This window comes from Aegilops tauschii, chromosome 4, assembly GCF_002575655.3.
Source record: "Aegilops tauschii subsp. strangulata cultivar AL8/78 chromosome 4, Aet v6.0, whole genome shotgun sequence".
NCBI lineage: Eukaryota > Viridiplantae > Streptophyta > Magnoliopsida > Poales > Poaceae > Aegilops > Aegilops tauschii.
Window position 1 is genome coordinate 35,854,763 of NC_053038.3, and position 25,426 is coordinate 35,880,188.

At 56.9% G+C, this 25,426-nt stretch overlaps 1 protein-coding gene across 1 annotated transcript; it reads right to left on the bottom strand.

Moving 5' to 3' along the window:
* On the bottom strand, positions 1 to 1,918 carry LOC109736955 (hydroquinone glucosyltransferase). Its single transcript, XM_020296172.4, has one exon. It carries the CDS (start codon positions 1,783 to 1,785, stop codon positions 313 to 315), a length of 1,473 nt encoding a protein of 490 aa, XP_020151761.1. The 5' UTR covers positions 1,786 to 1,918; the 3' UTR covers positions 1 to 312.
* Between the last annotated feature and the right edge of the window lie 23,508 nt (positions 1,919 to 25,426).

The window sequence follows — 25,426 nt, forward strand, 5'->3', positions numbered from 1 at the left end:
TTCAAGGAAAGGGTTGGCCAAATTGTAGCCTTTGTCTGTTTTATAAAAGCCGAAAACAACCACTCGTCTACTTTTCAAATGTCTCAGCGTGTATTTGGGGTTTGCTCTGAGACCGAGTTGGCCTAATTCACATGGACATCGAGTTTTAGCACATTTTCCTCTCGTCACGCATTCTTCATGCGTGTGTGTTGGGAGTTATGGAACGAAAGAAGTCTGCGGGTTATCAGGATTATTACTGGTTACTAATAAAATTCGAATTGAACTGGCAGGGGGGTCCCATTTGCAGTTGGTGCAGTCACGAGCGTACGTGCCTCACGTGCCCCCGCCAAGCGCCGCCTTCCACTTGGCGGCGACATCCTCCAGCGCCCGGCGCGACGAACCATCCGTCGACCACGCGCGTGCCACCGCTCGCTGCAGGTCCTCGGCCCGGCGCCGCACGGCGCGCCCATTCTCCCCCTCCATGAGCTCGTTCACGGCGGCCGCGACTTCCTCGCGCGCCACGACTTCCTCACGCGCCACGACGCCGCCGTCCTCTCGCGCTCTCGGTCGCAGCGCCACCCCGAGGGTCCCTTCCAGCAGAGCGGCGTTCATCCTCTGCTCCGCGTAAAGCGGCCACGCCACCGTCGGCACGCCGGACGCCGCGCTCTCCAGCGCCGAGTTCCACCCGCAGTGCGACACGAAGATCGCCGTCGCCGGGTGGGACAGGACGCGCACCTGCGGCGCCCAGGCCGGCACGGCGAGGCCCCTGTCCCTGGTCCTCTCCAGGAAGCCCTCGGGAAGCCACGCCAATGGGTTGTCGTCGTCGCCGATCCCGAAGGCACACGTGCGGCCGTCCAGGCTCGGCATCCGCACCACCCAGAGGAACCTCTGGCTGCTCGCCTCTAGCCCGGCGGCGAGCTCGGTCGTCTGCTCCACAGACAGCGCTCCGCCACTTCCGAACGCGACGTACACCACCGACCTTGCCGGCTGGCGGTCCAGCCACTCTAGGATGGCCGACGCGCCAGCTTCGTCGTCGGAGTTTGACCAGACGAACGGCCCCACGGGGAACGCCGGCGGGAACGTGCCTTGCTCCGCCGCCTGCCTGAACTCTTCCACCATGGCAGGTTCCATCTCGTAGAAGGTGTTCGTCAACAAACCGTCGGCACGGCGGTATCGCCGGCCTCCCCGGAGCAGTTGCGCGTAAGCCAGCCCGTTACAGTCGCGATACGGGACCGGAAGGTCTGCGCGGCGCAGCGACAAGCCCCCGGGGATCTCGAGAGGCTCCGAGAGGTCGCGGTACTCGCCGGGGGCCGCGTCGTCGTGGAGCTCCACGACGCGGCGCATCAGGTAGATCATGGTGAGGCTGCTGGGGACGAAGACGTAGCACGGGACGCCGAGCTCGGCGGCGAGGGGCAGCGCCGCGGAGCAGAATAAGTCCGGCACCAGCGCGGCCAGCGGAGTGGTGGTGCCGATGGAGCGGAGCAGGGTGCCGAGGCTGGGGAGGGACCGTCGAATAAGCTCCACGAGCACGCTGCCGCGGAGGGCGTCGTCGGGGAGGTCGTCGATCTTGACGGCCGGGAGCGCGACGGTGGAGACGGAGGCAGGGAGGCCGCTGGGGAGGGCTTCTGTGTCGGAGAGGCCGCTGAAGGTGACGATCGTGGCCGCGAAGCCGTGGTGCTCCACGAGCAGCCGCGCAAGCTCGGCCAGCGGTAAGAGGTGGCCGGCGCCGGGGCTGGCCAGCAGCACGACGTGCGGCCTCGCCGCGGATGGGGCTGGCGCGGAGCCTGCGTTCGTGAACCACTCCATCGTTAGCGGCACCGGTGGCAAGATGTGGACGACCGGTTGTTAACACAAGCATCTTGTGAGCATCTGGTCTAGTTAAACGCGCGTCGCATGTTATGTGCGTGTAACCATATTAGCGAACAAAGGAACAAAGGGGCTCCCAAGGCATCATCAAATAATTTGAAAATTCACCTTAAAATAAATAGTTTAAGAAAAACTAAAAAGAAATCCTGATTTTTTTAAACAAACTTGATCTAGTGTTATATTCCCTCCTGTTCTTTTTACTCTGCGTATTAGATTTGTATCAAGTCAAACTTTGTAAACTTTGGCCAAATTTATATTAAAAAAATATCAACATCTACAATACCAAATATATATACTATAAAACTACACTTCATAATGAATCTAACAATATTGATTTGGCATTGTGAATGTCGATACTTTTTTCTATAAGTTTGGTCAAATTAGAGATAGTTTGACTTCGGACAAAACTTATATACAGACTAAAAAGGACCGAATGGAGTACTTGAATAAAAGGTCCCCGCGAAGGAATAACTTCAGTCGACTTTAGGGCCAAAAAACGAAACAAAATTGTGAGTACAAAAAGAGTGGATAGTAATGTTTATGTACTGTCGGATCTGTCGCCAGCTGGCTGACTGGGAGGGGTCGGGCCAGCTACGGCCGGATCTGTCGCTGGGAGGACATCTGGTGGCGCGGGGTGGTGGAGTGGGTCCATCTAGGCTCCCTGGTGGGAGGTTTGCGGCGGTGTGCATTGTGCATCTCGCATGGTGTGGTGCAGGCAGTGCGGCGTGGCGGCGGTGGCCTCCTTCTCTGGGGTTTGGACCGACGGGTAGGTTCAGATCTAGGTATCATGCTCGTGCTGGCCATTTCGAGGCCCGAGGCGGATCGGAGCCTGTGCTCCATGTAGGAGAGGTCGGGCCTAACCTGTGATGTGCTCGTGAGTGGTGCTCGTGCTCCTCTCGTGGGTATGGTGCTCGATGGTTGTCGGAGTAAATGGCCACGGGTAGCCTAACCGACTCCCCCGACTCTTCGAAAAATTATCAGGCTATTCGAGCCTTCAAGCATACGAAGCATAGGGCCGCCTTCCCCGGCCGGCTATCCCCAGAGCTGACTCCCAGAAGGCGACCCAGTCTCAGAAAGCCTCCCCCAGGAAAGATACGAGATGGCCGACTCCAGGAAGCCGGCCCCAAGAGGACCGACTCCCAGAAGCCGGCCATGAAGAATGCCGACTCCCAGAAGCCGGCCAAGACTGCACCCACCAAGACTGCATCCACATAACGGTGATAAGACGGGGCGCGGCCGCAGTACAGCCCACTACCCGCGAATCCCGAAGCAGGCATGGCCACAGGACGCCGTACGGGTCAGCCATCTCCCGTCCGGCGCGGCACTGTAGCCATGTTGACCTCAACGTCACCCACGACAGGCGCCAGTACGGCCCGCGGGCGACGGGCCCCTTAGCCAGAGAGACGCTCAAAGGCGGCCCGACCTCCCCTAGGCGGCCAGGGGTGTAGCCGGCTCCCAATAGCCGGCTACCTCCCTCCCTCGAAACACGTGCCTCATTAAGGAGACAAGACGAGGTGAGGCTACAGTGAGAGTCCGCAAGACGGCGGCACTGTAGCCGCGCTTACCTCGACAAAGCCCTCGTCATTAGAGGCAAGGCAACAGTAACCAGCCGCCGACCAGGCCCCCAAGCGGCGGGGCCGGCCTGTCGGCCAAGAGGCCGGCAGCCGGCGGGACCCACCAGTTGGCGGGCCCCAATGGCCGGCGGAGAAGCCGGCGAGCACATACACTGACGGCTGGGACCCGCGCGCCAGCCGGATTACCATTGTACCCCCGGGGGTAGGCCTATATAAACCCCCCGGGACGCCCATGCAAAGGGTTGGTCTCATAGAATTACACACATCATATAGAGAGAAAAGGAGAGGTAGCCTTGCCCTTCTTCTCCCTCTAGCCAGACAGCTCAAGGAGCACTTGTAGCTACTTATTTTGATCTAGTGATCATGCGGAGACCCCGCAGAGCAGGACTAGGGGTGTTATCTCCACGGAGAGCCCCGAACCTGGGTAAGATTCGCCGGCGTGCATGTCTTCGCCTCATCCCGTTTCCAGGCACCGGTGACGTCTTACTGGCTCCCACAATGATAAGCCATCCGTTGGCATATGTCGCACCTACCACCCGACATTTGGCGCCCACCATGGGGCCAGGTGCACCGTCGTCCGGAGACCTGTTCTGGACGGGAACCCTTTTTCTCCCCCGCGAGCGCAGCCAGCCTGCTGCACCCGATGGCGTTTGCCCCGACGCGCTGCAAGGCGTCGACGGCGCCTGCGCAGCGAGCTGCCTCGCCGATCTGCTCGGCGAGACTCGCATCTCCGACAAGCCCACGTCCGACGCAGGCACGGACTACCCCGAGAGCCGCCTCGTCAGCCTCCTCGACCAACTTCACGTCTCCAGCGAGCCTGCCGCAGACTTGGAGTCGGTCGGCTCCACCGACCCGATGCTTGTCGACTCTGACACGACATCGCTCGACGCCTACCCCTCCGACATGGTAGTCTTCGACGACCCTCTCCCTCGAGCTGACAGCGGCAGCAGCGCTGTCACTGAGGTGCTGATCATCAGCCACGTCGCCAACTCGGGCGAGAACGCCCACGACGCCCTGCAAGCGGCGATGCATGACTTATCCGTCCCCATCCCGGCTGACGCCGACGCCGAGACCCTGGAGGCACGCCGCCTCGCCCTCATCGCGGAAGGCCAGAAGATAGCCTACATGAGACGCCTCACCGAGGCTCACCAGCGCGAAGTCGACCGCGCCGCCTTTGGCACGCCGCCTCATGGCGGGCCGAGCCGAGCCGGCCTCGTCCAGAAGCGCGGCGCGGCCATCGCCAGCATGCTGGGGGCAGACCGTCCCGTCTACGCCACCCCGCTCGAGAATCTGCGAGCCGCTCAAGCGACCGCTGAAGAGCTAAATGAGCTGGGAGCCGATGAGCTCCCCTACATGACAAGGCGAATCCAGCAGCTGATCGACGCGGCCGCAGAACGGCACGAAGCCGGCGCCCGCGCTGAGAGTCCTCCCCCGCGCCGAGAGCACGCCATGACATCCCGGTCGCCGATTGCGAGTGGTGCCCGCGCAAGGAAAGACAAGGAGCCGGCTGCTAGCCGCAGCCGGACTCGGATCACTATCGAGCGCGACGCGGAAGGCCGCCCTCGAGCAGTGGAGCGCCAAGGAAATCCGCTTCCTCCCCCGCCTCGAGGGGAGAGATATCCCACCCCGCCGCCTGTCACGCATCCGACTCTTGGTGGCCGACTAGGCCACCGCGAAGGAGTCGGCGAGAACGACGCCCGCCACCGGATCGACCGCCTGGCTCGATCCCTGGTGCTAGAAGAAGAAGACGATGTCGGCCCGCCATGCTTTGGCTCCCACATCCGCGACGAGCCCTTCCCCAAAGGGTTCTCGCTCCCCAGAGACACGCCCAAGTACAACGGCTCTGTGACGCCGGAATATTGGCTCATCGACTACTCAACTACTGTCAGCATAGCGAACGGCAACAGGCGCGTAGCCGTGAAATACGTCCCTCTCATGCTGCAAGGCACGGCACGCACCTGGCTCAACAGCCTCAAGCCCTACAGCGTCAACAGCTGGCTGGACTTCACGGAAGTCTTCGTCCGCAACTTCACCAGCACGTACAAGCGGCCTCCCAAGCCCCATCAGCTCTCCCTGTGCATCCAAGGGCCCACCGAGTCGACCCGCGACTACCTCACGCGGTGGGCCGAGCTCCGCAACTCCTGCGAGGGGGTGCACGAGGTTCAGGCCATCGAATACTTCACCACCGGGTGCCGAGAGGCACCCTCCTCAAGCACCGACTCCTCTGCGACGAGCCGGCTACCCTCGACGAACTGCTGATCATCACGGACAAGTACTCCACGGCCGACTCCTCGATGAAGACCGAGCTCCGAGTGGACGCCTCTGGGAAGGTGCTCGCTCCGGCTCCCAAGACGCCGGCTGGCGACCCCAATCGGCGCCCCTACCAGAACGACCACAAGCGCAAGGCCCCTATGCCGCCTTCCACCAGTCGGCAGGTGGCCACAGTTGAAGATGAGCAGCCCGAAGAACGGCCCGCTCCCAAGAAGAAGGGCGGCAGGCCGGCTTGGCAGCCGGCCTTCTCCTACGAGCAGACTCTCGATGCCCCCTGCAAGTTCCACAGCGGCGCGAAGCCGTCCAACCACACGACCCGAAAGTGCCACTGGCTCACACGGATCTCCAAGGGCGAGGGGCTGGTGCCGCCTCCGCCTCCCGGCCCGCCGCCTCCAGCCCCCCAGCAGCCGGCTGCTCGACCAGCAGTCGGAGCCATTCAAGATGAGTTCCCTGAAGAGCACGCCGCCTACGTCGTCTTCACAAGCCAAGTTGAAGACAAGCGTAGCCGGCGCCGACAGCACCAAGAGGTCAACGCAGTCGCCTCCAGCAACCCCGAGTTCATGCATTGGTCCGAGAAGCCTATCAGCTGGAGCCGGGCCGACCACCCAGAGGTGATGCCGTCCCCTGGCTCCTACGCATTAGTGTTGGATGTCACCCTCGCAACGGAGAGGCGAGCTGCCCGATTCTCCCGCGTTCTGATTGATGGCGGAAGCAGTATCAACATACTGTACCGCGATACCATGGAGAAGCTGAACATCAAGGCAAAGCAGCTCATGCCAAGCCGGACCGTGTTCCATGGCATCGTACCCGGCCTGTCCTGTTCCCCGATCGGCAAGATCAAGATGGATGTTCTCTTCGGAGACAAGGATCACTTTCACCGAGAAGCAATCTGGTTCGAGGTAGTAGATCTGGAGAGCCCTTACCACGCCTTGCTTGGCCGACCTGCTCTGGCCAAGTTCATGGCTGTGCCTCACTACGCCTACCTGAAGATGAAGATGCCGAGCTCGAAGGGGATCATCACTGTAGCCGGCGACTACAAGAAGTCCATCGAGTGCGCCACAGCCAGCAGTCGGCTGGCCGAGTCCCTCGTAGTGGCAGAAGAGAAGAAGATGCTGGAGCGAGTTGTGGCCATGGCCGGCAAGCAGCTGGCCTTGTCCCCCAACCCCAAGGATTATGATGCGCAGGGCTCCTTCCAGCCGGCTAAGGAGACGAAGAAGATACCTCTGGACCCGGAGAACCCGGAAAGGTTTGCAGTTATTGGTGCAAACCTGGACAGTAAATAGGAAGGCGAGCTCATCGACTTCCTCCGTGAGAATCGAGACATCTTCGCATGGTCCCCAAAGGACATGCCGGGTGTTCCGAAGGATTTCGCCGAGCACAAATTGCACGTCCGAGCCGACGCGAAGCCGGTCAAGCAGCCCCTCCGCAGATTGTCAGAAGAGAAGCGAAGAATCGTAGGAGAAGAGATAGCCCGGCTCCTCGCCGCCGGCTTTATTATGGAAGTATTTTTCCCAGAGTGGCTTGCCAACCAAGTCTTGGTGCTGAAGAAGAACAACAAATGGCGTATGTGTATAGACTACACCAGCCTCAACAAGGCCTGCCCCAAAGATCCGTTTGCTTTGCCACGGATTGACCAAGTGATAGACTCCACGGCCGGATGCGAGCTGTTGAGTTTTTTGGATGCCTACTCAGGATACCACCAGATCAAGTTGGACCCAGCAGACCGCCTGAAGACTGCCTTCATCACACCATTCAGAGCTTTCTGTTACCTGACTATGACATTCGGCTTGAGGAATGCCGGTGCCACTTTTCAGCGTTGCATGCAGAAATGCCTCCTCAAGCAACTCGGCAGAAATGCCCACGTCTACGTAGACGATATTGTGGTGAAGACAGAGAAGCGCGGCACCCTGCTGGAGGACCTCAAAGAAACATTTGCCAACTTGCGCCGATTCCAGATCAAGCTCAACCCCGAGAAATGCGCGTTCGGAGTACCAGCCGGCCAGCTTCTAGGCTTTCTGGTCTCCGAACGCGGCATTGAGTGCAACCCTGTGAAGATCAAGGCCATTGAGAGAATGGAGATTCCCACCAAGTTGCGGGACGTGCAGAAGTTCACTGGGTGCCTGGCCTCCTTAAACCGCTTTATTAGCCGGCTAGGAGAGAAGGCTCTCCCCCTGTACCGACTCATGAAGAAATCCACTCATTTCGAGTGGAATGACCAAGCAGACCAAGCCTTCCATGAGTTGAAGAAGATGCTGACTACTCCACCTGTCCTGGCGGCGCCGACTAAGAAGGAGCCCATGCTCCTTTACATTGCCGCGACTAGCCGAGTGGTCAGTACAGTTGTCGTGGTCCAGCGCCCGGAAGAAGGCCGAGCCCAGCTAGTCCAGAGGCCGGTATATTATCTAAGCGAAGTACTATCCAGCTCAAAGCAAAACTACCCGCACTACCAGAAGATGTGCTATGGAGTGTACTTCGCCGCCAAGAAGCTGAAGCCCTACTTTCAAGAGCATCCCATCACGGTCGTGTGCACCGCCCCGCTTGCCGAGATCATAGGCTGTCGGGATGCATCCGGCCGGGTGGCTAAATGGGCCATTGCGCTGGCACCTTACACAATCTTCTACCAGCCCCGCACCGCCATCAAGTCCCAAGCATTGGCCGACTTCCTCGTCGACTGGGCCGAGACCCAGTACCTACCGCCGGCTCCCGACTCTACCCATTGGCGGATGCACTTCGACGGGTCCAAGATGCGCACCGGCTTGGGAGCCGGCATCGTCCTCACCTCTCCCAAAGGCGACAAACTCAGATACACACTGCAAATCCACTTCGCCGCCTCCAACAATGTGGCCGACTACGAGGCGCTCATACACGGGCTCCGGCTAGACAAAGAGCTCGTCATACGCCGGATCCTGTGCTATGGCGACTCAGACTTGGTGGTCCAGCAGTCATCTGGCGACTGGGACGCCAAGGATGCAAACATGGCGAGCTATCGATTCCTCGTCCAGCAGATCAGTGGGTACTTCGAAGGGTGCGAGTTCCTTCATGTGCCACGGGCCGACAACGACCAAGCAGATGCCCTGGCGCGGATCGGCTACACCCGACAGGCTATACCGACCGGCGTCTCTCTCCAGCGCCTCCTCAAACCGTCCATCAAGCCGTCTCCAGAGTCGGACTCTATCTTCGTACCGCCTGCCCCCGATGCAGCCAGATCCGAGTGGAGGAACCCAGCAGGCGGCGCGGGGACTTCGACAACCGGCCCGGGGACTGCCGTAGTCGCACCCGGCTCGGGAACTTCAGAACCCGGCCCGGGGACTGCAGCAGCCGGCCCGGGGACTGCAGCGACACAAGAAGCGGTGGCCGACTCCAATTCCACGCCACCCAACCCGCCCACCCGAGTCACAGTGGCCGTGCTGACAGTAGAAGAAGTCACAGCTCCATCATGGGCCTAGCCCATCCTCAACTTCCTAGTCAATAGAGAGCTGCCGGCTGATGAGATCTCGGCAAGACTAGTGCAACGTCGAGCCGGAGCCTATGCAATAATAAACAGAGAACTTGTCAAGCGCAGCGTCACTGGAGTCTTCCAGCGCTGCGTCGAGCCAGAGAAAGGAGTGGCAATCCTCAAGGATATCCATCAAGGCGAATGCGACCACCACGCAGCCTCAAGATCACTTGTGGCCAAAGCTTTCCGACGCGGTTTCTTTTGGCCGACTGCTTTGGAAGATGCCAAAGAGATAGTCAAGAGCTGCAAAGGATGCCAAGTCTTCAGTTCCAAGCAACACCTGCCGGCTTCTGCACTCAAGACCATCCCCTCACCTGGCCCTTTGCCGTCTGGGGGCTGGACATGGTGGGCCCATTCAAGATAGCCCACGGCGGCTTGACACATCTGCTTGTCGCCGTGGACAAATTTACCAAGTGGATCGAAGCAAAGCCGATCAAGAAGCTGAACGGGCCGACTGCCGTGACGTTCATTGCCGACATCACTACTCGGTACGGCGTGCCGCACAGCATCATCACCGACAACGGCACAAACTTTGCCAAAGGAGCACTGGCACGTTTCTGCGCGACGCAGGGTATCCGACTGGACTTAGCGTCCGTTGCCCACCCACAGTCAAACGGCCAGGTCGAGCGAGCAAATGGACTCATCCTCTCCGGCATCAAGGCTCGACTGGTCGTACCACTGGAGCGATCGGCCAGCTGCTGGCTCGATGAGCTGCCGGCTGTCCTCTGGAGTCTGCGTACTACCCCTAACAAGTCAACCGGCTTCACTCCATTCTTCCTTGTATATGGTGCCGAGGCTGTCATCCCAACCGACATCGAGTTCAACTCGCCTCGGGTCACCATGTACACGAAGGCCGAGGCCAAGGAAGCACAAGAAGACGGCGTTGACCTGCTGGAAGAAGGCCGGCTGTTAGCACTCAGCCGGTCCGCCATCTACCAGCAGGGTTTGCGCCGTTACCACAACCGCAAGGTCAAGCCAAGATCTTTCCAAGAGGGCGACCTTGTGCTTCGGCTGATCCAGCGAACAGCCGGCCAGCACAAGCTCTCGGCCCCTTGGGAAGGCCCTTTCGTCATCAGCAAGGCACTAGGCAACGACTCCTACTACCTGATCGACGCACAAAAACCAAGAGCACGCAAGAGGGATGATTCCGGCAAGAAGTCGGAGCGACCATGGAATGCGAACCTCCTGAGAAGATTTTAAAGTTGAAAGCAGTATGTATCATGCTACCTTTTTGTATTAAGTACGAAACAACGCCCCCCCCCGAGGAGCACTCGGGGACTGCCCTCCTTTATCTATGAATGACGAGTGTCATATTCATGAATGTATTATTACATTTGATTTTCTGTCTGGCACCAGGTTCGACTAGTCGGCCCGGGGACTGGCCGCCTTAAGTTATATTAAAGTTCTACCTGAAGTCAGACAACTAGTGTGCCGGCACCCGAGCCCTCTCTTGTTGAAAGTCGCAGCTCAAAGAACCGACTGTCCGGCTGGCAAGAGCCAAAGGCAGAAAGGATGCCCACACGAAAAACGGCTAAGGACTAACGAACTTGTATAACGAAAAGACGGCCTCCAACCACGCTTGCCGGCTGTCAAAACAGCCGGCTGGTCGGCCTCCCAACCACTTCGCTATAATCCAACAAAGCTAGAGTACTTGCCCTCCCAACTGGCCAAGCACTTCTCCAGCCACAGATTGCAGAGCAACTGTCTGACTGAGGAGGCGGGAACCAAGGGAGGGCGGCAAAGGAAACAGCAGAAGGATGAAAAGCAAAGAGCAAGGGAAAGCCAAACGCATACATAATCATATTCACACATAAGGCCCCCAACAGGCCGGCAACCAATATAGTTTGAATACACCCCCAGTGGGTGGAATTGTGCAAACCTAACAAAATACTGTTCCAAGAGTGGCAAAACAGGAAAATAGAGGCAGCAGACTAGACTAAGGGCGCGGTGTGGGAGCCGGGTTGGTCGGTGGAGACGGCGCCACCGGCTGGAGGAGTGGCCGGCTGGCGGGTCTCGGCTTGATCATCGCCGGCTGCAGGCGGTGCACCCGCGCGTGCCTTGTTGCTGGAGGCACGGTCAAGCTGAGGCTGACCGGCCGCTCCACCATCTGGCCCGGCGTCTTCACCCTCCTCCTCCTCCTCGCCCTCGTCGCTGAAGTCGATCTCCTCCGCCGAGTCCTTGCCATCTGCCGGGTTCAGCCCGAACCACTCCTCCGGCTGGGCAACACCGTTGTCGTCCACCTCAGGAGCGAAGGCGCTGGTGTCGGTGTAGTCGGCGATCGCCGAAGCCCGCAGGATGATAGCCGGCCGCGCCGGCTCCAGCTCCGTGTCGGCCTGCTGCCGCCAGGTGGCCAGCTGGTCCAGACTCAGCCCGGGATACCAGGCCTTGGCGAACTCCTGCGCCCGCCTGGCGCCGGACCGAGCCGCCGAAGCCTTCCAGGCCTTGAAGCGGCCGACCGCCACCTCCAGCCAGTCGGCAGTCCGACTGGGGGTGCGGGAATCACTTCATCAGGCCAGAGAGCGGCCAACACCTGCGCCCCGACACGCTGAAGCCGGCGGAGCAGGCGATGAGCCGGCTGGAGGCGGGCCTGGATCGCCAAGAGCTGCTCCTCCAGCGACCGGCGAGCGTTTGGTGCGATCTCGGCGCCAGCATGCCTCTGTGCCTCGCGGTGGGCCTCGACGATCTGGTTGGCGGCGGTAGAGTAGCCAGGGAAGTACTCTGCGCAAGGAAGAAAGAGAAAGAAGAGAAAAACACCAAGTCAGAAAACGAGCTAAAACGGCAAGCGGCAAGAAAGGACGAAGAGGAAGGCGGCCTACCGTCAACCAAGTCTTCGATCTGGCCATAGCCGTTGATCAGCGTCTGCTTCGCTTCGGCCCAACTGGCCGCCTCTGTTTCATACTCGGCTTGGAGGGCGGCCTCGCTGTCCCGCACCGCCTTCAGGGCCGCCTTGTGGCTCTCCTCCTGGTCAGCCAACCTCTTGGCCAGGCGGTCACGCTCCTGTGCCAAGGCGGCAAACTCGGCCTCCTTAGCGCGGAGGGCGGCCTGAGTCCCGCCCAGCTGCTCCCTTAGACTGGCGTTGGCCGCTGCAGGGATGGCAGAGAATAAAGAAGCAATAAGGTGAAGTCGTTAAGGAAGATCTGACCCGAGTGCTCAGCAGTTGGCCCGAATCTCGGGGACTACACCCAGTGGGTGCGCTGATGCGCCCCCACATGAGATAAAAGACGAAGCACTTACCCCGGCTCTCAGATAGGTCAGCAGTCTTCTGGGTCAGCTCCCGAGCCTGGGAGTTGAAGGCAGCCGCGCGGAGGTTGTGGTAGTCCTGCAAATCAGGCAGAGGAGCGAATGAGAACAAGAATAGCAAAACAAGGCCCGCTAGGAAGTTCCAAGCCGCCTGCTCAGCAGTCGACTCGGAACTCAGGGACTACACCCAGTGGGTGCGCTGACGCGCCCCCACGGAAGAAACCAAGATCAAAAAAGCAAAGACAAGAAGACTAACCCGGATGGCCGCCCGCGTCGCAAGGAACTCGTCATTGTATTTCCTCCGCGCCGCAGCCTGGGCTTGAAGCCGGTTCCGGATGTCCTGCGCGGCCACGTTCATCACAGCCGTCCCTCCACCCGGCGTCCACCCCGAGCTGGCGCTGGCCGCCTCCATGTCCTGGGCCGACGAGCTGGAGCCTGCGGCCTTCTGCGGCTCCGATGCGGCCTTTTGCGGCTCCGATGCAGCCTTTCCCGCATGCTGGCGCGACGGCGTCCGGACCACCAGATCAGTCCTCGCAGCCGGCACGCCCCCGGCCGATTGCGCAGGCGGCAAGTTAGGCCGGCCGCCTTGGGTGGCCCCAGTCAGCGGGGCCGGTGCCGCCTCCCTCTCCGGGACGACGACGTCGTCCTCCCTCTCCAGTCCCGGCTGGTCACCGCCGGCTTCTTCTGGCGGGGGCTCTGGGGCCTCAGGCTCCGCGACGCGTAGAGGGGTGACTAGCAAGGCCCCCTCCGCCATCGCCGCGGCCGCATAAGCCGGCAAATCGACGTATTCGCCTTGCGGGGCGACGTTCTTCACGTAGAAGTACGACTTTTGCCAGAGCTTTACCGACTGGATTAGCGTGATGACGGGGAAGGGGTTGTCGGCTGCCACCCTCCGCATCGCGATGAAGGCGCCACTCTGAGCCGACACGCCCTGCATACGCGTGCCCAGCTTGGACTGGAAGAACTCCCCCCAGAGCTCGAGGGTGGGGAGGACACCGAGATAGCCTTCGCACAAGGTGACGAAGGCGGACAGCAGCACCACCGTGTTCGGGGTGAGGTGGTGCGGCTAGAGTTGGTAGAATTCAAGAAAAGAACGGAAGAAAGCGCTCGCTGGCAAGCCGATGCCGCGCAAGAAATGCGAGCGGAAGACCACCTGCTCGCCTTCCTCCGGCTCCGGCGTGATCTCCTTCTCAGGCGCGAGGCGGACCCGCACCTTATCCGCGCCGGGCAGCCGCCGCGTCTTGCGGAGGAACTCGACGTGGTCCTCATGGACGTTGGAGCCGTCCCAGTCCCCGCCGTACTGCATAGCGGCGTGAGGCCGGCGAGAACGAGTGCGGCGGCGGGGAAAAGAGTGGTGTGACGGCGCGGCGGCGAGACGCTGCTGTGAGGGAAAGCAGGAGGAAGAAGATGGCGGAGAGGAGGGGAGCGTGCGAGCGTCTGCCGCTTCCCCCTCCCCCTACTTATAGCCTCTACAACGAAGCCAAGGAGGCGAGGCGTGGGGTGGGACGTGGGATTAACTGCATCCACTCCCCCACGTCCCGCGATTACTGCGCCCTAAAGACATGCCGAAACCGCCGCAGGAAGACGTGCGGACGGCTTTGGGCCGCAGAGAATCCGCGCCTGGGCCTGGGCGTAGGAGTGGTGGGCCCCCGACCTGCGACGACGTCTTGTCGCACGCGTGGGCTGGCAGGCTTTTTCAGCCAAGGGATGCCACGTGATTCGCAGGCGGCAAGCGGCCGGACCGCAGCCCGGCGCGCGCGCCAACAGACTCCCGCCTTCCGACTTAAATTTTTTTCGCCAAGACGGCACGCCCAACCGGAGCCGGCTCCTAGCTGCCAGCTCGTCAAGATAAGAAGCTGCCCGCGCTTCTCGACCTCCACTCAAACTCGAAGCCCAACCAGCTTCGGGGACTACTGTCGGAGTAAATGGCTACGGGTAGCCTAACCGACTCCCCCTGGCTCTTTGAAAAATTATCAGGCTATTCGAGCCTTCAAGCATACGAAGCATAGGGCCGCCTTCCCCGGCCGGCTATCCCCAGGGCCGACTCCCAGAAGGCGACCCAGTCTCAGAAAACCTCCCCCAGGAAAGATACGAGATGGCCGACTCCAGGAAGCCGGCCCCAAGAGGACCGACTCCCAGAAGCCGGCCATGAAGAATGCCGACTCCCAGAAGCCGGCCAAGACTGCACCCACCAAGACTGCACCCACCAAGACTGCATCCACATAACGGTGATAAGACGGGGCGCGGCCGCAGTACAGCCCACTACCCCCGAATCCCAAAGCAGGCATGGCCACAGGACGCCGTACGGGTCAGCCATCTCCCGTCTGGCGCGGCACTGTAGCCATGTTGACCTCAACGTCACCCACGACAGGCGCCAGTACGGCCCGCGGGCGGCGGGCCCCTTAGCCAGAGAGACGCTCGAAGGCGGCCTGGCCTCCCCTAGGCGGCCAGGGGTGTAGCCGGCTCCCAATAGCTGGCTACCTCCCTCCCTCGAAACACGTGCCTCATTAAGGAGACAAGACGAGGTGAGGCTACAGTGAGAGTCCGCAAGACGGCGGCACTGTAGCCGCGCTTACCTCGACAAAGCCCTCGTCATCAGAGGCAAGGCAACAGTAAGCAGCCGCCGACCAGGCCCCCAAGCGGCGGGGCCGGCCTGTCGGCCAAGAGGCCGGCAGCCGGCGGGACCCACCAGTCGGCGGGCCCCAATGGCCGGCGGAGAAGCCGGCGAGCACAGACACTGACGGCTGGGACCCGTGCCCAGCCGGATTACCATTGTACCCCCGGGGGGTAGGCCTATATAAACCCCCCGGGACGCCCATGCAAAGGGTTGGTCTCATAGAATTACACACACCATATAGAGAGAAAAGGAGAGCTAGCCTTGCCCTTCTTCTCCCTCAAGCCAGACAGCTCAAGGAGCACTTGTAGCTACTTATTTTGATCTAGTGATCATGCGGAGACCCCGCAGAGCAGGACTAGGGGTGTTATCTCCACGGAGAGCCCCGAACCTGGGTAAGATTCTCCGGCGTGCATGTCTTCGCCTCATCCCGTTTCCAGGCACCGGCGACGTCTTACTGGCTCCCACAATGATAAGCCACCCGTTGGCATATGTCGCACCTACCACCCGACAGTGGTGGTGGTCGTGTTAGCATTGCGTCGATGCGCGGATCGGCACCGATGACCACGGACATGGCGTCATGTGAGCTCGCCTGGCCAATGGCTTGGCTCGCCGGCGGCCATCGGCAGCCTCAGAGTCATGTCCCCCAGTCCACCGGGTGGTTGGGGACGCAGAGTGGGTGCTTCCTACGATGGAGACGCCTACCTAGACTCGGGGACTGATGCCAGGCTCGGGGTAGATAGAGTGTCGTCGCCCTACCTACCATGGTTCAGTGCATTGTGACGTGAGTGGCGTACGATATCTCGCGACAGAGATGCCGGGGCGGAGGCCCTGGATGGCGGTTTGGATGGTTGCTCTTCGGCAGGCATCATTGCGGTGGTGGCGGCGCTCCTCCCGGGTTGTGTGGGCAACGGGAGGTGTTACAGTGGGTAGCTCGGGCGTGCCCTCTGTTGGAAGGGCGGCGCTCCGATCCGGATTTGGGGATTTGGCATCCTCACGTTCCTCCTGGCAGCCTTGTGATGGCACGATTGAGTTACGGAGCGAAAGTTCCGTGCCTTGGCGCCAGTGACGCCGACACCTGTGGGTGCCGCGTTCTTCTTGAAAGCGTCGTTGTGGGTTCTTCTTTCCGTGTCAGGGCTCCGGATGAGGACCTTTGTTCGGTGTGTACTCGGCAACGGCGACGCTCTGCGCCATTCTCCCTCGTAGGGTGTTGTCATGGAGCTTAGGTGTGATAGGCCGTAGCATGGTGATGTTTATGTCTTCCGGTGCTCGTTGTTGGTAGCGTAGTTGCGTGCGTTCAGCGTGTGTTGATTATCTCAGGATCGACTTTATAAGAGGGCTACCTCACCATCTTATATCGTTCGGCCATGCACTTTTTCGGACGTTGCTTTTATATAAAGTAAGGCGAAAGTCTGTTTAGAGAGTATTTATGTACCTTTGATTCTTTTGTCATCGGAATATGATGAAAGGCATTCATTCGCGATTTTTTCTACATGAGTACTGTATTCACAAGTTTGAAGAATTTTATCAGTTACTTTGCAATTTTTAATTATTATTTTTCAATTTAGGTGCATTGACACGAGAGACCCAAGATCCCCGCCAACAAAGGGACGAACAATCCGCGGTCCTTGGAATAAAATTGGCAGTCGCCTTTTCCACAATTATTCGATCTGTAGCCAATGGAGCAGCATCATTCTTCTTCCTTTAGCTTTTTTTCTTCTCTCCGGCAGCGCCACCCTTCTGTCGCCACCACCAACAGCTCCTGCAACGAGCGGTGCTGCCACGTCCACCTCGCTGCCCGACCTACCATGACCGTTCCCTTCGCCGTACCAACATCGCCCCGGTCAGATCTCGTGGGATTCGATTGACGGCGGTCTTTGGTTGATGTGTTTGAATCCAGTTTTTTGTTCATGTGTTCACATGTTTAATTCTTTTGATTTATGACTCTTCGCCAGCGATAATTGCTGCTCTTGTGTGCTGCTTCTATGGGGTCTTACCCTGACGGCTTTTTAATTATATATTACAACAATGGTTGTCTGGTTTCGATGAGAAAGATAAAATAATGGTGACGTATCTTCGATTTGTTTAGTGCTTGTATTCGTCGTTAGATGATCTATATGGTCCTAGTTGTTCTTTTGTTACCTTCAATGTCCTTTAGGGCATCTCCAACACCGACCTTCAAACCACCCGCATCCGTCCGGTTTGCGTTGTCTGGACCGTGAAAGTCATTCAACGCATATTTGTATCGGTCTACAACGCGGTCTAGACGATATTTTCTCCCACAAATCGGAGACAAACATGTGAAGCTTTGCTGGCTTCCGGACAGCACACACGCCCACTTCTGACCACACAGGCCACCCAAACCCCCTCCTCCCTCGCTCGCGTGCGTTTAGCCCGGCGCCAGTTGTATGCATTGATGCTGCTGTAGAGCGCATTGCTCTACATTGAAGATGACTCAGGGCGGACACGACCTCCCACTGCCTCCGCCATTGAAGCGACGCGCCGGCCGAGGGCGCCGCCCATTGCACGCCCGGCGAACACGCCTCCTTGTCGCATTCAAATGCCTCCATTAAACCCGCCTGGAAGTCGAGAAACCTACTTCGGCCACACGTCCATTCACGAGTGGGCCGGCATTAAACAGAACGTCGGGCAAGCTCCTCCCGTCCGCCCGCTATTTAAAGGAGGCCAGACGCCGGGCAAAAATTGCACCACTCCATCGCTCCCCATCTCCTTATTCCACCATTTCCCCCACCCTTTCAATGGCATCCGATGAGTAGGAAGAGTAGTTCTTCGGCATAAAAAGCCGGCCGGGTGGCTTGCTGAGACCGCCAGATACGAGCGAGACAGCTCGCTGCTCCACCTCCCTCGCCTAGCCCGATGGAGCAAGTTGTCGCCCCAAGCCGGCGCGTGGTTCAGCAACTCGCCGCTCCAAGCTAGCTCGCGAAGGAGTTGTTCCAGGTCGGCACGGGGGAGCACGGTGGCACGGGCATCGTGGTGGACGACGCCGTGTCTTACCACCCCTCCCCTGCCTACGACCGCGCCATCCGATGTCAAAGCGAGCGTAACCGCGCCCTGCCGACAGAGAAAGAAGGCGACTGCGCGGGCATCGACGAGGTGGCGGCCAGCACGTCCGTGCCCGCCGTCATCATCGAGGAGAAGTAGAACACAAGAGGCCGCTGCCGCTTGGGTCCCGTGAAGGCCACCGCCGAGGCGACGCCAGCGTACACAGACGGTGTCTTGCCCGGTCGCAGGCCACCGTCGTCCCCTTACCCCAAAATCAACTTTCATTTGTACAGCGTAGGGACCCTCCCCCTCCGACTGAAGCACCAGCTGGCCATCCACTCCGACGAGTGATGGGAAAGCGAGTCGCCCTTTGCGCTGAAACATATACCTCCGGGGCTCACGTTTGCCGGACATGGGGGCGGCAATGGAGATCCGTCGCGGCCGGCAGTAGACTAGTCAAGGGTATTCAAGTTGTCGGAATGGATATCCGCGGAAGTGAGCCACCCTTTGCACTGAAGCCTATACTTCCGGGGCTCACAATTGCCGGACAAGGGGACGACAATGGAGATCTGCCGCGGTCGGCAGTAGACTAGTTAAGGGTATCCATGTCGTCGGAATGGATATCCGCCGCGCCGTCCGTAGACTAGTTTTATTTTAGTTTGATATCATTTTTTGTTAAAAATATGTTCGAAATATAAACGTTTTCGTCCGATTTGTATAAAATCCGTCTTGGTTTATATGGAATCTGGCCGTGTTACATGAATTTTATCCGATTTGTTAAAAAAGAGTTTGAAATGTATGCACGAAGCGTTGGACAGCGGTCTCCGCGTCCATGTTCACGGACTGATCCCCTCTATACGAATGCGAAAGAAAATTTGCAGAGTGCTGCTGTTAGAGATGTCGCAATTGCGTGCCCGACGGCGCCGATGATCTGCACTGCACCCGCTTTCGACCCGTCAACCCTCCTCACGTCAACAACGACGCGGCAAGGGCGTGTTCTCCATCTCCGGCAAGGCCCTGGCTCGACGTTTGCCGGGAACGCCATGGCCAGTCTCGTGTCCTAGCCTTCTTCTCACGCACAATAATCTGACTGACGCGGCTGAAAAGATTCAGTAAATAGCGAACGCGATAAAGAAATCTATCCGTCAATGTCTTTTTAGATTTTACACGTAGATAGATTAGATTGAATAAACGGAAGAAATGCCTACACATGGTTATCACGACACGGAGTGGAAGACCACTTTATATGCGGTAAAATTATTCTTCGTTTCACTGTCACGTGAGCGGCTGAGCCAATTCTTAGCCTGTGACTATCAACGACGCGCAGTACGATGTGAGGCGCGGAGACAGCACTGTTGACCGACCCCATCGATCGCTAGCCTAGCTGCGCTGCTCCAATGGCACCGTGGGCGCGGCCGGTTGTTGCACGACCCCATCAATGTCTTTCCAGTTTTCCAACAAAGTAAAGTAGATAAAACGTCATTGTTAAAGTACTCGTGGAAATACTTTCGGGCGGGGATGGTGGAGACGTGCGCGACGGTGAGCACCGGACCCTTGTCCTAGAAGCACCTTTGGGCTTTTTTTCCCACCCTGCGTCCTCGAGCGGGTCTTGCCCGGTGGCACCGAAGGCCGAGGTGTCGATGAGTCACCCTCTCCGGAGGGTGTCTTTGTCATCACTCGTCAAGGTTGTCCTCGTCATCGTCGATAAGGTAGATCTTGAGGGCGGCACCTCGACCGCGCTTGGTGGTCTTCGAGGTGTCCTCAGACCGGAGCGGCACCAGCCCCCGTGTGCTAGGGATCTTTCATTGTGGGATTGGAGAATTGAGGCCGGCTGCCTAGGCCCTCCATGACTGCCACGATGAGCAAATTGTCAATGACATAGAAGCAAGTATCATCATTAGATGAAAGAAAGGCCGCTCCCCCACCCCTACCCCTACCCCTCACACACACAAAAAGTCATTAGATGAAAGGAAAAAAGAAAAGTGCTTACCCCTGCATTGGCGCGATGCTGGAAAATTCGGCATCATGCGGCTTGTTCGGGAAGTTGGCGACCTTGCCCTTGAACATCAACGAGAGCATTTCCCTTAGGGGTTTGCTCTCGAAATAGCCACCTTGGGTGGTCTGAGTGGCGTCGTCTATGTCATCGTACTACCACATCGATAAACCCTATCTTCGAGCGGCTTAGAGCCATGAGCGTGACATCCACCAACCGCGTACCTTCCTCGGATAGCCTGGCTATTTTCTCGGCAAGCCTGGTAAGCATGGAAGACTCCTGCAGAGCGCTGCTCTTTGGCTTCCATGAGTGGAGCCTGTTCCGGGAGTAGGACTGTGTGTGTGTGGGGGGGGGGGGGAGGGTGACGATGCCCCGGTCCAGGGTGGATCTTCAAGTCCTACATCCGGTATGTATAACCATTCCTCATGCCAGTTTTTGTAAATCTTGATGAAGTCCCCTTCCAAGTGCTAAACCCGATGATTTTGCCGATGTTGGCACCACCGCATTCGCACATCTCGTTGACGTTGGTCTGTGGCTCTACGTAAAAAAATGCGACACAAACCGAGGTGCAGCAAGCAGCAAAGAAAAGCCTCACCTAGCGTGATGAAGCCTTGCCCTTTATTTCATCAACAACCACCTCCTTGTCCTTGGAGGTCCCCGAAGCAGCCTGGTTGATCTGCATTATGAACAATATGAATGAAGATCAATTAAAGGACAAATGCGACATACATATGAGCAAGATCAATTAGGAATGAAGAATTGTTTGACCACAATTACCATAGATGTTGATCAAAGATCAACATTCACTCATCCCACCCACCTACTCCATAGTCCCTATTTATCTACCACTCCACTACCTCTTCCATCCATCTTTGTCTCTCTCTCTTGTATTGTCTCATCTTCCACGACTCCGTCTCTCTGTCTCACCACCTTTTCATCGCCATGAACTCTAGTCTCGGCACCTTCCCCAACGACATTGGAGCATTCCTCCTTGGGCGCTCGCTCGGCGACTGCACCAAGTTCGCGAAGACCATGGAGGTGTGCACTCGGTTCAACAACATTGACGACATGCATAGAGAGGCAGACATTATGGCGTTGAAGGCCACGACGGAGGAGTTGAAGATGCTCATATCAAAGGCGTTATATCATTGGGCATACTGCGCTAGGAGATGGATCATGCCGAGTGGGATGATCCTGGTCAAAGATCCAGATGGGCTAAGTGCAGGTTTGTTAGGGCTCTTCATGACCAACCAGCCATTGTGGTGGCACTGGCCACCATCATTCTGGAGGACGACGAGTAGGAGGAGATGGTGGATGTTGCGGTCGAGCCAGAGGATCTTGGCAATAGCGAAGCAGTGGAGTAGGTGGTCTGGTCAGGGCGCTGGAGCCAGGTGGCCATACACTGCCCATGGAGGTGAACGACAAGAAGCCTCAGGGCTACCGCCGCTCTAAGCGCCTCCAGGCTCACCACGGTTATGATGTAGTGCTTGCAAGCTTGATTTACCCCTCCCCTTGTACTCAATCTAGTTCAAACCCCTAAAATCCATCGAATATGCCTAAATCGAGATGGTGGTCAATCCCGTTTGAATCCCCTAGAGGTAGATTGGATGCGTGTTGCGTGAATCGTAAATCGAAAGCGGGTGTGGTATAACAAAAAAATCGAATGCGACCCAATTGAGTGCGAGAACAAAGGGCTAACCACCATTGCGAACGCCTACCGATGAGGTGGTGAAGCTAGCGATCGACGCCAGTGCTCACCGTCTAGTTTTCATTTTGATGCTCATAGCCGTTGCTTGCCGTCCTGATTTTGCTCTCCCCACCGCTGGTGTGAGATTAGAGAGAGAAGGGAGAGATAGAGCAGTAAGGGTGGCGGCACTTCGGAAAACAATGTGACGTCTCGAGCGTGGCTCCTCACGAGCAACCTCTGATAGCCATGTGGCGCGAGTTGCATCGCTCGTGCCGACCTGTGAAAAAATGGCTAGTTCGAGGGTTCCCACTTAGCCATGCCGGGAGGTGCTTTAAACATCGTGCGAGCCAAGATTTTGGTGTGAGACAGGCCACCAAACCTGCGAAAGTTGCATCGCGCGGTCCTAGTTGGACCTAATGTGGCTACCAAACGCACCAAATATGCATCGCTTCTAGTGAGCAAGAAGGGTCGCTGCCTCACGTGCTTGTGTACATGGTGAAGGAGTCGATTCCTGGAGATCTCGGGTAGGGGGTCCGAGATAGTAGCCTAGATGTGATGGTAACACAGACAATGGATTTTAGTTAGGTTCGAGCTCTCCAAGGAGCTAAAGCACTATGTCCTGCTTGTGTTGTATTAATTTGGGATGGCCTACAGAGTATAGGTTGATCTACCATCGTTATATGTCGTCTACAAGCCCTACCCTCTGGTTTATATAGATACAGGGGGGTCTGGTTACAATGAGGTCGGTTGTGTATAAGGTAATCATGTTGTAGACGACCTCTAAGTTCTAGAGTATGCCCTAAGTCTTTGAGAATATTCCTCCTACGTGCCATGGGCCTCCTCGACGTGGCCCACTGGTGAACCGACATGAGGGTGCACACTCCTGCCGACCAGGGCAGGAGACAACAAGTTGAGTGATCCCTAATTCGAGACACCATCACATGGGACTGACCCAACACGCCCAGCCTACGCATGTCTCCGAGTCGGCCAGCAAACCCGACTTTCTTTCCTTTTGTTTCTGCTATTTTTTTTGGTTTAGCTTTTATTTTAATATGAAAAATATTCACAAATTTGAAATTTAAAATGTTCACTGGTGTGAATTTTTTTCTGAAATTTGAAAAAAATCATGATGTGTTTCAATAATGTTCACCATGTGTTTAAAAAATTCACTATATGTTTGAACACATTTACCGTGCATTTCAAAATATTTCAAAAAATACTCATCTTGTATTTGAAAAAGATTCACAATGTCTAAAAAAATATTCACATGATATTCTTGTATTTTTTTAAGTTTATTTGAAAAAGACTCAACATGTGTTTAAAACAAGAAGAACACAAAAAATGGAAATAAATGTTGGAAACATGCCCTAGAGGCAATAATAAATGGTTATTATTATATTTCTTTGTTCATGATAATAGTCTATTATTCATGCTATAATTGTATTGTCCGGAAATCGTAATACATGTGTGAATACATAGACCACAACGTGTCCCTAGTAAGCCTCTAGTTGACTAGCTCGTTGATCAACAGATAGTCATGGTTTCCTGACTATGGACATTGGATGTCATTGATAACGGGATCACATCATTAGGAGAATGATGTGATGGACAAGACCCAATCCTAAGCTTAGCATAAAAGATCGTGTAGTTTCGTTTGCTAGAGCTTTTCCAATGTCAAGTATCTTTTCCTTAGACCATGAGATCGTGCAACTCCCGGATACCGTAGGAGTGCTTTGGGTGTGCCAAACGTCACAACGTAACTGGGTGACTATAAAGGTGCACTACGGGTATCTCCGAAAGTGTCTGTTGGGTTGGCACGGATCGAGACTGGGATTTGTCACTCCGTGTGACGGAGAGGTATCTCTGGGCCCACTCGGTAATGCATCATCATAATGAGCTCAATGTGAATAAGGCGTTAGTCACGGGATCATGCATTGCGGTACGAGTAAAGAGACTTGCCGGTAACGAGATTGAACAAGGTATTGGGATACCGACGATCGAATCTCGGGCAAGTAACATACCGATTGACAAAGGGAATTGCATACGGATTGATTGAATCCTCGACACCGTGGTTCATCCGATGAGATCATCATGGAACATGTGGGAGCCAACATGGGTATCCAGATCCCGCTGTTGGTTATTGACCGGAGAGGCGTCTCGGTCATGTCTGCATGTCTCCCGAACCCGTAGGGTCTACACACTTAAGGTTCGGTGACGCTAGGGTTGTAGAGATATATGTATGCGGAAACCCGAAAGTTGTTTGGAGTCCCGGATGAGATCCCGGACGTCACGAGAGGTTCCGAAATGGTCCGGAGGTGAAGAATTATATATAGGAAGTCCAGTTTCGGCCACCGGGAAAGTTTCGGGGGTTACCGGTATTGTACTGGGACCACCGGAAGGGTCCCGGGGGTCCACCGGGTGGGGCCACCTATCTCGGAGGGCCCCGTGGGCTGAAAGTGGAAGGGAACCAGCCCTTAGTGGGCTGGGGCGCCCCCCTTGGGCCTTTCCCCATGCGCCTAGGGTTGGGAACCCTAGGGGGGGGGAGTTCCCCCTTGCCTTGGGGGGCAAGGCACCCCTTCCCCCCCACTTGGCCGCCGCCCCCCCTTTGGATCTGATCTCCAGGGCTGGTCCCCCCAGGGGGCCTATATAAACGGGGGGGGGGGAGGGAGGGCAACACACAGCCTTGGGCGCCTCCCTCCTCCCCTGCAACACCTCTCTCTCTCTCGCAGAAGCTCGGCGAAGCCCTGCCGGAGACCCGCTACATCCACCACCACGCCGTCGTGCTGCTGGATCTCCATCAACCTCTCCTTCCCCCTTGCTGGATCAAGAAGGAGGAGACGTCGCTGCACCATACGTGTGTTGAACGCGGAGGTGCCGTCCGTTCGGCACTCGGTCATCGGTGATTTGGATCACGGCGAGTACGACTCCGTCATCCACGTTCATTGGAACGCTTCCGCTCGCGATCTACAAGGGTATGTAGATGCACTCCTTTCCCCTCGTTGCTAGTATACTCCATAGATGCATCTTGGTGAGCGTAGGAAAATTTTAAAATTATGCTACGATTCCCAACAGTGGCATCATGAGCCAGGCCTATGCGTAGTTACTATGCACGAGTAGAACACAAAGCAGTTGTGGGCGTTGATGTTGCCAATTCTTCTTGCCGCTACTAGTCGTTTCTTGTTTCGGCGGCATTGTAGGATGAAGCGGCCCGGACCGACCTTACACGTACGCTTACGTGAGACAGGTTCCACCGACTGACATGCACTAGTTGCATAAGGTGGCTAGCGGGTGTCTGTCTCTCCTACTTTAGTCGGAACGGATTCGATGAAAAGGGTCCTTATGAAGGGTAAATAGAAATTGGCAAATCACGTTGTGGTCATACGTAGGTAAGAAAACATTCTTGCTAGAAACCTACAAACCACGTAAAAACTTGCAACAACAATTAGAGGACGTCTAACTTGTTTTTGCAGCAAGTGGTATATGTGATATGATATGGCCAGAAGATGTGATGAATGATATATGTGATGTATGAGATTGATCATATTCTTGTAATAGGAATCACGACTTGCATGTCGATGAGTATGACAACCGGCAGGAGCCATAGGAGTTGTCTTTATTATTTTGTATGACCTGCGTGTCATTGAATAACGCCATGTAAATTACTTTACTTTGTTGCTAAACGCGTTAGCCATAGAAGTAGAAG

Bases quoted from the DNA above. Each gene is read 5' to 3' on its own strand.
- LOC109736955 (XM_020296172.4), bottom strand. From the start codon at position 1,785: ATGGAGTGGTTCACGAACGCAGGCTCCGCGCCAGCCCCATCCGCGGCG.